General features: G+C 37.5%; 1 protein-coding gene across 2 annotated transcripts in view; it reads left to right on the plus strand.

Moving 5' to 3' along the window:
• Positions 1-12,913, plus strand: part of EFNA5 (ephrin A5) — a 208,527-nt gene that overhangs the window by 158,492 nt on the left and 37,122 nt on the right. For both annotated transcript variants that reach the window (XM_062604248.1, XM_062604249.1), the window contains exon 2: positions 9,602-9,894. In XM_062604248.1, the coding sequence (XP_062460232.1) occupies positions 9,602-9,894 (293 nt within the window). The remainder of the gene's footprint in view (positions 1-9,601; positions 9,895-12,913) is intronic.

Genomic DNA, 12,913 nt, shown 5'->3' on the forward strand with positions numbered 1-12,913 from the left:
TCACTGTGAAAATTACTGCAACACATCTTTGGGCATAGATAACTTCTCGACAACCTCACAGAGCAAGCCTGAGCAGTGGAATAGTGTTCCTGCAGAAATGACCATCTGAACAGGAAATATGCATCCTTAAAAAAACAGGGCAAACTGAGAAATATAAAAGTCTAAGACATCTTTTAAGTGCAATGAACGACTTTTCAGTTGTATCATTTTTGTTGAGTCAGAATGTACAAGATGAAAGGACAGATCTTGACATCCGTATTCTGTTACAGTCAATCCTTAGCTAAACTTGTGTTGCAGACAATAGAAAAGTAGGCAGTCTTCATTTGTCTAGGCTTTTTTACGTGGCAGCTTCATTGGAGAGCTGGTGAGGTGCACTGAAACAGAGCTCTAATGGATTCTTTAACTTAAGTGTTTATTTTGATTAAAATTATGAACTGGGATAATAAAAATTTGCTTTTTCTCCAATAAGTAAATTTGCCATCACAAAATCTTGTCTTTGAGGGGTTGATGAGGTACATTCTTGCCTCTGACTGCTAGAGGTAGGAAAGGTGAAAACGTTCAATTAATAAACTTTTGAAGATGATTGATTGCATTTGGTTAGACATTTGTAATCGGCTGTATCGTTTATTATCACTCTTGTAAACAGTGCAGCATCACAGATTATAAATTACTTTCTTAGCTATGCAATTCAAAATACAAATTGCATCTGTAGTAGAAAGGTGTGTCTTAGGTGTCAGGCTCAGAAATGCAGGGAGAGGAGCAGGAACCAAACTGTACAACTCAGTGTCCACAGACTGTAGTACATCAAATTCCAAAAGTTTCCAGGAATTCAAAAAATTATCAAAGCAACCGATGAAGGAAAAAGGAGACTGGCTTCAGCCAGTTATTTTGGATTCACAGTGTTGATAGAGACTCCAAACACAAATCTCAGGCTACCTGTAGTATCTGATTGGGTCTGTTACCTTTCAGATTGTATCTTCAACACTGTAAATCTAAATGATGCTTTTGACAGAATAGTAACTCTTCCTTTACCTTCCCCTCTTTCCTGTCTTCATACATCTCTGCAAGTTAAATGCCCACGGCAGTGGAAAATCATTAGCCAGGTAGCGTCTGCAGTCATAGGGATTAAAGCTATCAGAGCTGGGACAGCTGAGAATGAGAGCCTGAACTCTTTGGTAGCACTTCTATGACATGTTGTACCCCTTTATCACCCTTATCATTCACAGCATGACTATGTCACTGAAGCCCCAAGATGTAACGAGTGCTTTGCTTTAGAGGCTGCAATAAAACAGAAATAATAAGAGATCAGGTGAAAGTCATTTGTGTCAGCTTTGAGCAAATTTTACAAATGCAGGGTCTGATGAAACAGTCTTAATAAGCAGAATGAAAAATGTCCAGCTTATCAATTAGAAGGTGCAGAATGATGAGAAGTTAAGTGGGTGAGGGTCTTGCAGTACTTGAGAATCTCTGGAGTACTCAGATTTATAGGTGGGAAACAAATGTTGATTTGTTTATTCCTGCCTTCATAGAAAGGGAGCATTTAGTTTGTATTTTTTAATGTTTGAATTATCATTGAACATATATCTTTGTGTAGTGCCAACTATAAAAAGTCAATACAGGACCCAGCTGTACAAATATACACAGTTATGAGTGTAATAGGGAAGTGATTAACAGTAAGTAGAGTAAACACATTTTTGCAGAATTTATTTCTTAAAGAGCTTTTAAGCATAAAACCAAATAAAAGATGCCTGTACTTTAAATTTAACATCATTGTTAACTGTTATGATGTAACTGAAATTTTTGTTTAGCAATAACATCAGAAGATATTTCAAGTCTTTGGATTTAATGGAATTAACACAACATATGCCATTCAAAGAACTCTTGCATTTTAAATAGGACATAAGCCTTTTACTACTGAAACTTACTCTTTTCCTCCTGTGTTTTGCATTCTTATTTTGCCATGATCCTGCTAGTAGAAGCCTCCTTCTGAATGTAGGTTTTCCTTACTTTTGAAAGTATGTGTTTCAGTCAAGGCACATTAAGATGTTTTCAATAACCATTTTTTACTAAGAACCAAACCAACAGCAATAACCCCCCCGCCCCTCCCCCCCCCAAAAAAAAAACCAAAACAAACAAACGCAAGAAAAACCAACCCAAACCCACAAAAAAAAAAAACAAAACCCAAACCTGAGCTTTTTTTTTTTTTTTCCCCCAGAAAGCTAAGACTTTTACTATACTGGTTTTTAGGAGGTTTCTTGGTTCAGGAAGTTAAGAGAATTAAAAGGTTGTAAGTGGTCACCTACAGGATAGCTGCAAACTTTCATAGCACAGGAAGAATGAAGTATGAGACCAAAGCTTGAGTAGTTACTGTATCAGTGTTCTAAAGCTTAGCCTGTTCTATTTAAGGACAGTTTCCAGGTCAATTGCCTATGTATGGGCAGATACCTCTGGCATTTCAAAAGGTCTACTTTTTATATTAGCACAGCATAAGAATAATTATCATGAGTTTGGTATCTTTTAGTGATTTTTTGTGTTCTGGCCAAACATTCTTTGACTCTTCAGAGTGCTTAATAATTATTTTCTTTGAAAATCTAGGTGCTAACTCAAACTGATTTGTTTCATGTTTCTTCCCATGTTCTAGTTCCCATAGTAGATCACTTGACTCATTTAAATAGTCAGTATGAAGTACCAGATACAATGGTAACTGATCAGAATCTTGTTGTTTAGCAAGAAAAAATGCAGCCATCCAAATAGGAAGGCACAATGTCTCTCTTGTACCGTTGGCTGATAAGAAGAGGTAAAGGCATGAGATTCTTCATGGAGACAAGCGATGTAAAACTGATGCTTTTTCTCATGAAGTCCAGCTTAATACACTTCCGTGCTTTCTGATTTTAATTTGTTTGGAGTTTTTGCTTCTGACACCTCCAAGTAGTATAAAGAATCTCCCAGGTGAGGAGGGCATAGCGGGAATAAAAAGGGGAAGGCAGATACATGTGAAATGAAATGCAGGGAAATCACTCAGCTCTCTCAAGAAATGTGATAGGCTCTTGAAGACAGTTGTGAAACAGTAATTTGAAGTCTGGTGAACTCTTTCAAGTGCAGGAGCCTGATTCTGCTCAGCTGTGTAATTGTGGTGGAAAGGAGCCAGCCAAAGGCAGAGACCTGGGAGCAACCTTTAGGGAGGCCTGTTCCAGAAGAGTGGGTGGGAGAGTAAAATGAAGGTTGCAAATGATAAGTTTCTCTGCCTGATTGATAATGAACTAGTAGTAATAAGTAGCCTTATTATAGTAATAACTTTCCCATGGAAACCCAATGATTGTGGAGAAGCTTTAACTGAGTGTGTGTGACCACATCTTATTTTGATCAGCTGTAGCACAGCAAAGCTATGTAATTATCATAATCTAACAATTAGCCTGGCATCCTTTCCCAGTGTTTAATTACTCCAATAAATGCTAATTGAATAGAGGACTTAATGACAAGAGAATAAGTTTCTTTCTGTATTGTGTACTTAACTTGCAGTCATTTCTAGGCATAGTTGTTGAAAACTGTTTCTTTTTTTGAACAACAGCCTTGATTACTTGTTTCTCTTCTGTTTTGTCAGTCAGTATTTTTTTCTTACATAATGTTTTGTCATGGTGTTTTGAACTTGTATTAACTCGTGAAACTGTAACCTAAGGACTAAAATGTCATAGACAGCTCCTTTATATTGCAGGGTTTTTTTGTTTGCTTGCTCAGGCTAGCAATACCCTGCTAGAGACCTAAAATGTCACTGACTTGCTACTGTTAGCAAACCCACTTCTCTTAGCATCTGGAAAATGTTTCGTTTTCTTTTGGTTTGAATAGGGCTAAAATTAAAACAGATCTTTGATTACTTCATTGTTTGTGCATCAGAATCGTTGTTGATGTCAGCAGAGCTATGGGAACAGAGTTTAGGAAGAGCAGAGAAGCGTTAAAGAGGTTATTTTTGCATAGCACAGAAATAACATTTTTAAATTTATCTGCAGTAAAATGGTACACTTAATCCCACAACCCCTCAGATAATTAACAACCACAAGATTTCCCCCATCACACATAACAGCTTTAAATTAGTTGAAATGAGGGGGCTTGGACTGTCTAAAAGAGTAATGAGTTACGCTGTTGTGTTCCAGGCACAGCATGTGAGTAGGACTTGGGATGGTCTAATGCACTATACTTGCCACCTGAACAGGGGCAAAAAGCTGTGAGTAAGCTCACTAGTGTGGAATGGTAAATAACTGATATCACCACATCCTAAGAGCAACTAAAATGTTGACCTTTTAAAGAATGTTAACGTTTCCTGAAAATTTTGGGGGTTTGTGTATTACTGCATATACAAATATGTACTTTATATTCATCTCTCTGTTATTAATAATTTAAGCAAATAAGTTTCACAACTAGATAACAGAAATAAACATAATTTTCAACCTATTTCTGAAGCTTTTCCTGAGTCTAGAGCATTTGTAAGAGATGTTTCTGTTGTCTAATAACATTTAATCTACGGTGAGTCAGTTATTGGGATACATATAGGATCTTTTCACCTAGCTTCTTTTCTCATGATACTTTTAGGATTGTACTTCTCTCTGAGACCTCTCTGTCTCCATTAAATTTAATTAAAACTGGCTTAGTGGCCATAAAAGTTTAAAAAAACCTCAAAGCAGTAAAAGTAAAAAAAGGAGGAGCTGGTTGACCAACAGTTACTGGGGTATGTATGTGCTGCTCACAGAAGCCTTTTCTCCTTAGGAAACAGGACCAGTAATTTTTTGCCGTATTGTTTCTGAAGAGCTATGGGTAATAGTGTTTTGTATTTAACCTAAGAATGAATGCATTCAGAGAATTTAGTTGATGTTGCTTTGCATTTCAGATTATCATTTGAGAGCAAGGCAGCTGGTATAAGGCATTTAGCAGTGGTAGTGTCCTCTGTAAATTGATGTTATAGGCTGCTCAGGCTCCAGGCAGCAGAATTTGCATCTGATCCCTTCTGATGCCAGACTGAAGACCAGAATTTCAAAATCCATTGTCAGAGCAGGTATATGAAGTCTACTCTTGCTCACAGTGAAGCCTTGTCACATTCATTTCACAGAACATACTCCAGATAAAGAAAGGTTGACATAGTAGAAGGAAAATTTTCCAGTACACTTATCTTGAAGTAGAGCATCCGGTGTGTCGATTTTACAGAAGGGTGATGGAATATAACTAACCAGATTTGTATGGGAAGCAACAAGCAGAAGTTACTGCAATTTTTCATCTATCTAAATGATAATGGGCAATTAGTGTTATTTGCTCTTCTTAAACTGGATTTTTATAGTGTTTATTCCAAGAAAGGAAGAAAGAAAGAAACAAAAACCAAACAAAACTGTTGCTGTATTCTAAATCTCTGCTTAAATAAATAGTCATATTTTTCAGTGACCAGCAAAGTTATTAAATTCAAGATAAGCCACAGATGCTTCAGAACTTAAAATTATGAAGAGAAGCATGCACACAGTCTGTGTACTTGTGCTAATGGATGAATGGAATACAGAAGGCATTAATTACTCTGCAAATGTTTTGCTAGTCTTGTGTTTCTGTGGTTAAAATTACCATGAAGTTCTTTCTCTGAGTTCTGAATACCTGACCATTTCATCAGTGGCAGCTGAGCCAGACACAGAAACATTTGTTTGACTGTCTTTACTGGAAGCAGTATGCAAGTTTGCATAGCAAGATGATGTGTGTTGCTTATGGAAATGTTTAGGTTTAGAAGCTACATAACTATCTGTCTCTGTCTTCAAAATGGCTTTTACAGCCCTGCCACCTAATAGCTAGCTTTGTACTATACACATTTCCAAGACACTCTTTGAATGCTATCTGACAAAAAAACAAAGGTTAATTACCTTTGAAGAATGACTCTGTGTTTGCTGTGTTTAAGCCAGAGTGCACAAGGAGGAATGTCATTATTTGCAGAAGGCCTGTAGATCCTGTCAGGCTTTTGAAGAAGTCTTTTTGGTTGGTTTATACCAGCACACAATGTTCTGTTACATAAAATCTAGATAGGACTTGTAATGAGATTTATATAAAGATCCTGATTATCACGTGATTCCAGAAGGATGTGGGAGTGCAAATGAGGATCTACCAGAAGAGGATGAAGACCTAGCTGAGTAAAGGAAAGGTACATCAGTAACATTATTAGAGAGAGCAGGAAATCAAGTTTTCTGGAAAAAGAAACAAACTTATTAAACCTTAACTGTAGTCAACAGGATATCTGTTATACCTGTGTATTTGTTAATAGATTCTACCTTCCCTTCATATGTTGTGTTCCTTAGCATATATAGGTGGCTAAACATTGATAAATGCTTTAATTTGAAGTGGAACTTTTATTTCACTCCAGTACCTGACAATACACTACTAATAAAAGATTTTCAGCATGTGAATGTTAAGTGTTTTCCTCTCAGATGTGTGTTTAAAATTCTTGGAAATGTATTTCTGAAGTGTTTCCTTTAAAAGCTTTGAGGAGTCTCAGCTGATTATTTTTTTTGCGAGGTACTCATGGCCATCCCTTGCCTTTCTGATCAGGTTAGAGGCCTTTGTGTTTCCTCTTTGGGAAGCTAAATGCAACACACTGCCTTGCAGCTGGGGAAGTAAGAATGGTCTCAGTTCATTCCAAGAGGCATGCTGGAGATACTAGACTTTTTTTGAAAAATAAAATTAGTTCTACATCTCTTCAGTACACTTGCTGAGGTTTTGATTACTGACTTTTGTAAGGTATTACAAGAGGGGAAATAAATACCTGACTGCTGCTTCTTAGTTGGCTAATAACCTTTTTTTCAGTATTGCTCTTACTATATGGAGTGAAGAGTCTGCAGTCAGAGCTGCTTGGTACGTGTTTTCCCCGCAGCAGGTTCACTGCTGTGCCAGCAATTCAGCTAAAGGCCAGTTTAGGTCACTTAAAATAGGCACCATCTTCTCCAGTCTTAGGCGCATAAATGTAAACACCTTCTGGCTATGGGGAATGACTGTGGAATGAAAATGTTGAGAGAGCTGGAAAGGAAGGACACTGTTATAAAAAGGACTTGATTGTGTGCTTCATCCTCAGACCTTTTTGCAGGCAATTCTTGCTTCTTACTTTCCATGTTTCTGACAAGGCAGTGGTCACACAACTGTGCCAGCACTTAAGAAATCGGAACTAAAAATGAATCCACTAAAATGTGAGTGGTCAAAAGGGTTGGTTGTGTTGTGGTTTTGTTTGTTAACAAAAATATAATAGGGGACTTTGTCAGGGGGAGTCAGATGAGCAGTTTGTGTGCACTATTGGGTAGAACAGCTCACCTGGTGCAGAGTACAAATTTGATTCCACTGATAACAGGGGTTTAAGATGTGATCATAAATGTCATTTTCTGTCTCTCTGTATTTATCATATCCATTATTATAGCCTGTGCAGTTGGATTCTTTCCTTCAAATTCAGCTGTTTAGAATACAGACTCTGTCTGGAAAATGTCTGTCTAGACTCCTTTTGGTTAAAGGGGAGAAATAGCTGCTTCTAGAGTGTGATCCATCTCATTCCGGTGTACACTGGGCCTAAACAAGCCAGATGAATTGAACTCAGAAGTTCCTATTTCTCTCCATTAACTTTAGAAAAGGAGGAGAAGCAATTCATACAAGGTCATTTGTGTTGTGAAAGTCTGATGTTAAGGAGACCACGCTGATCCTGGATGTCTTCAATTACATAAGTGTAGTTCTGAAAGCATATAGTTTCTGTCACAAAACTGTGATTAGGCATTGTTGTGAAAGCGCAACCTGATAAAAGAGGTAACTTTGAGAATCCCTTAAGAAAGCTGCATTGTCTGTCACCTGCATGGTTAAAAAAAAGCACACACACACACACACACACACACACACACATATAAAAATAGATATTCATTTCTACTTATTAAAACTGTAATTAAAAAAATAATCATTGCCAGAATGTGGCTTTCCTATTCATAACTTGTTAGATACCTTTTCCATTACATATAAGAAATGCCATACTGTTAGCTGACACAGCAAACAGACACCGATTTGAAAACCGTCCATTATTGCAAAATCTCTTAAGACAGTATCTTTCAGGTGACAGGTTTTGAAAGCACTGGAGTACAAAAATACATTTTTAACTAATGATTTAGATAAATGTAAATTCTTCTGGAAGAACTGTGGTTCAGAGAGGCTTTTCTGTGTTGCAGAGTGGAACTGTGAGGATGTGCACTGGCTAAAATTATACAGATATATCATGCTTTGATGTGTGTTCAGTTTTTCCCCTCTAAAAAGCTATTTTCTTCAAGTGAAAGTATTGTAGGGATATGAAAAGGTGTAGTTTGCTCTGAATTTATCCTTGGAGGGCCAGCAGATCATTGCTTTTTCTCAGAAATTAGATAGAAGGATCCAGATGGCAGATTTCAAGCCCATCAGGTGTTTAAAATATGCCCCTCAGCTAAAAAGAAGTATTATAGTTAAATCTGTCATGGCCTTTTTATTGCTCTGTGATACACTTGACAACTGCAGCTGTGAAAAAGAAAAGCTACAAGTAGCCCAGTCAGCCTGAAGTGGAGTAGGTCAGTGTTTGGTTTCTTTGGCCACCCCAGGGAGTTTGATAGATGTACAGACCTGGTTTACGGAATCATTAAATCCATCATGGTATAAGCTCACATGGAGGCAGTGAATTTGTTCCCAGATACTATGCCGTAGAATTAGAGAAGCAATGTAAGTGAAACATGGAGGGCAGAAAAAAGGACACTCTCCCCATCATCAGGAGAGCAATAATCCCACATCTCCAAGAAGTCCTCAGTAATAATAGTAGTAATAATAAAGTGGATCTGGGCTGGTGCCTTATACTGCATTTCTCAGCTGGCACTCTTTCAGAGCTGTCACATTAGGCTGAGTGCTGATAGTTCATATACCAGAATCCTTTTATCTGAACAGAGCAACGTCTCCACTATGTACTTTTGGCAAAGGAAATGTACTGCTTTTCAGTATCTTTACAAAGCAATACAGGCTTTTCCTTGCATCTTGACAAACTGCTGCTAATCATGAAGAAAGAGTAAACCTGTTTGTGCTCTTGTAGTTAACTATAAGTACTCGCACTCAAATCAGCTTTCAACACAGGGGTGATCGCTGCCTGATCCAGAGAAGAGGATATGTTTGGCTTTATAGGCATGAGTATGTAGATGTTTATACAGATGCTGATTTAGGGAAGCTGGTACAATTTTAGATTCTTCTCTGTTTCTTGCTTGTTTCTTCAGTTAAAAAAAAAACACACCGAAACCAGCCACAACCAAAAAAAAAGCCACAACTTTGTTTATTCAATAAACTGTAGGGAAAGGTAGCTATAGCTTGGTGAGCATTAGCAAGGAACTCACTTTGTAAAAGCAGAGAGCAAGATTTTTATCCAGAAGGTTGTAAGATCATAGTCCTGCATAAGCTGTTTTTGATAGCTCTCATGGATTGAGGACTGTTTCTGAGTGTAAATGCTCATGGCTAAAGTGTCATTAGTGCTGCCCCTTTCATGAGAATGTTACCCTGCAACAAGGTCATCCTGAGTTAACTAGGCTTACATCTGAACTTTTCCTGTGATTTTTAGATTCCAGCGGGGCGACTACCACATCGATGTATGCATCAATGACTACCTGGATGTGTTCTGCCCTCACTATGAAGATTCAGTTCCGGAAGAGAAGACCGAACGCTATGTTCTGTACATGGTGAACTTTGATGGCTACAGCTCCTGCGATCACACCTCCAAAGGGTTCAAGAGGTGGGAATGTAATCGGCCGCATTCCCCAAATGGACCTTTGAAGTTCTCAGAAAAGTTCCAGCTCTTCACACCCTTCTCTCTAGGATTTGAGTTCAGGCCAGGCCGGGAATATTTCTATATCTGTGAGTATATAGAGATTTACCACTGTTGCACAGCAGATGCAAGAAACCTAGCTAATTTTTCATCTTTGCAGTGTGGAAATACAGAGGGCCAAATGCTATATAATGCAGATGTCTTACAGTGAATGCAGGCTTAACTATCCCCAGACATATTAGGTAGGAACCTAGCTAGTGAAACTGAGATTAAATCACAGCTTCTTTTCTCACATGAAATAGCATGTCAGTCTGTTCACTGAACCGTGGCTGACTTTTAAAGCAAAACACACTATTATGTTTATTACAGCATTCTGAGGTGGCAAAGGACGAGGAGGGGACAAGAAGAGTAGGATGGAAGCTGTCCACACATATGATGAAAATAATTAATCCTTTGCTCAGTTAAAATGTTATTGTCTCTGTAATAGTAATTACCCAAAGGCAGTGAGGTCTCTCTAGTTTCCAGGTGGTGTGGCTACTGATGCTAATACTCCAGTGATATTTAAAGTTTTAATTTATTAGGGTGCATGTTTCTAGCATAGAGCCAAGTGGCTTTTTTTTATTTCCTTCCTTTCCACACCCCATTTTTCTTAAACAAGCTGTTTCTGCCAGGGTGGCTGATGTGGGAGCAGGTGACAAGCAGCAGAGTGTAAATGGGCTCAAGCTCCTTCACACCTGCTGCCCAAACCCTTCAGAGCTCTGCCCTCTCCTCCAAGGAGGCCTGCATCAGGCTGCTCCAGGCACCCAGAGTACATGCAGGATATCATCTGGGGATAAGGAAATAAAAACATCAGGAGGTTGAAAAGCAGTGGGTTAAGCTGATTCCCTGGCCCTACTGTGCACTTGATACTGCTTCAGCTGTTTTGTTTGTTTTTTCCTTCAACAAAAGATCTTATTTCATCAGTTTGTTGGTCTTTTTTTTTTTTTTTTTACCTGAATCTTTGACTCCTAACAAGTTTTGACAGCTCCAGCAATATTTCTTTTGTCTGTTTTTAGTGTTAAACTAGAGAGTTGAAAGCTTTAGACAGACTGTAGATCTCAATAAATAGTGCCTTCCATGTGTGTATCTGGCCTTTCTACTGTGGAACAGTCATTCCGTCTCATTTCACCAGGGAAACTGAGCATGTATGATCCCTGTTTTTCAGCATAATTTCTTCAGCATTGAGATATTTCCCTTTCTTTATCTACAGGGAAATAGTGGGTAGTTTTTCATTAATTTATTTTTCTCCCAGCAAATAAAGACCTTTAATGAATGGTGGTTCAGCATCAAAAGAACACCACCTTGTTCTTGTGCTGAAGCGCAATAACAATAATAATACTAATAATCATAAATGTAACTTTTAAAAGCAAGCTGGAATGTTATTTAAATCTGTTTTTTCATATGGTCATGAGAAATCATGTAAAGATATCAGAGTTAAGCGGACAACATTCTAGGATAAATAAATCTATGCTGTGTAGGCTTGGTCCTACCGGAGCCACTCACAATATCTTCCCACTAACTTCAACAGTAGTTTTTAGTGATTCAAAATTCTGATATCAGTCTTTTTTTTTTTTTTTTTTAGTTTGGTTTGGAGTTAGTTTGTTTTGTTTTTTTTTTTAATTTTGGGTTTGTTTTTTTTCAGTTCCTGAGAGTCATCAGTAAAACAAGAAGGAATACTTAAGCTAAGGAATGCAGTCTTTACCATCACGTGATCACAGTAAAATGTAGCACAGGGATGGATGTTGTCAGTATCCACAAGCAAAAGAACCCAGAATAACAAAACTAAAAAATGGTTTTCTAAATATAAAAAAAAAAAGAGGTATTTAATAAAGCTGAAAACCAAACATGAAAGTGAAGGAAAAAGATACGAAAAATTTCAGCTTGGTCTCTCTAGCTAATAGTTTCATGTTAGATCATACAAAATCCGTTAACATCCATTGAACTCTCAAGCAAGGCAATAATACTGAAGTACACCCACGTTGCTTATGCCTGATTTTCCTCATTTGTGGTTAAATTCAATATTTCACTAAAAATCATTATGCACCTTTTATAACATTGATTTAACTGAGTCATTTAACTGTCAAGGTCTCCCTTCAAGGTAATTGTTTCAAAGTGCTTTAAAATATGAAAAGCTTTATGATCTCGTACTGCATTTAGATGGATTTTTTTTTTAAATAAAAGATATAATAGTAAAAAAGTAGCAGCAAAGAGCTGCTCATTTACTAATTGCTTATTTGTTTAATTCACTGAAATTAAATTTTTAGGCATGTTTCAGATACACAAAAATATTTTTCCTCCTATTTTGTATTTTATTCTTTTTTTTTCTTCATCCTTCACTCTGCTGAAGACAGTAACAATATTGACACTGCAGCAGTTGCAGACAAGCACTGTGCACTAAGTTAACAATTATACACAAGCCCTCTTGGGGAGAATTGTCCATCCTAGAATGTTTTTCTCTTAGTTTGTGCTGAAGAAACAAGATGGTGAACTGTTATTCCTTGTTTCCTCATCAAGATTGTAAGCATGCTCTAGTTCAGGCTAAGGAGACCACCTTTATTACCTCCAGTGACTTCTTCATGTTAAAGAAATTCACGCTTTCCAAGGGAAGGTTTCCTTTCCTCAGCCAATCTGAAACCTTTGCCTGCTCTGCAGGAGAGGGGGAAGGCCAACTAGGTACTATCAGTCTGGAATAGTCTATTTAAGAGTTACAAAACATGCCATGTAGTCTAGACCTCTGGAAAGACAGAATATTAAGCGGATGGTTAGGTATTTAGCTTAATTATTGTTAGGTGCTTTTATTGAAGATCTTCACGGTTTACCTTTTAAGTGTGTGACTTGTCTCTCTTCCATTATTTTCAGAAAACACAATAATTTGAGAACAATTACTGTCTCTCTTTCTGAACTGGTGGTTTGGAAAATGACACTTTTATTTGTTATGCCATTGCCTGCACATATTGCTGAGGTGAACTTAGGTCTTTGCCTGCTCATTCTAGGAAAATACAAGAAAAAACCTCTATCTATATCAAATTTACATTGAAGAAGTGAATTCACCATTGCAGATATGATCAA

The sequence above is a fragment of the Pezoporus occidentalis genome, unplaced genomic scaffold (assembly GCF_034315485.1).
Source record: "Pezoporus occidentalis ecotype Australia unplaced genomic scaffold, CSIRO_AGI_Poc_V1 ctg84, whole genome shotgun sequence".
Taxonomy (NCBI): Eukaryota; Metazoa; Chordata; class Aves; order Psittaciformes; family Psittacidae; genus Pezoporus; species Pezoporus occidentalis.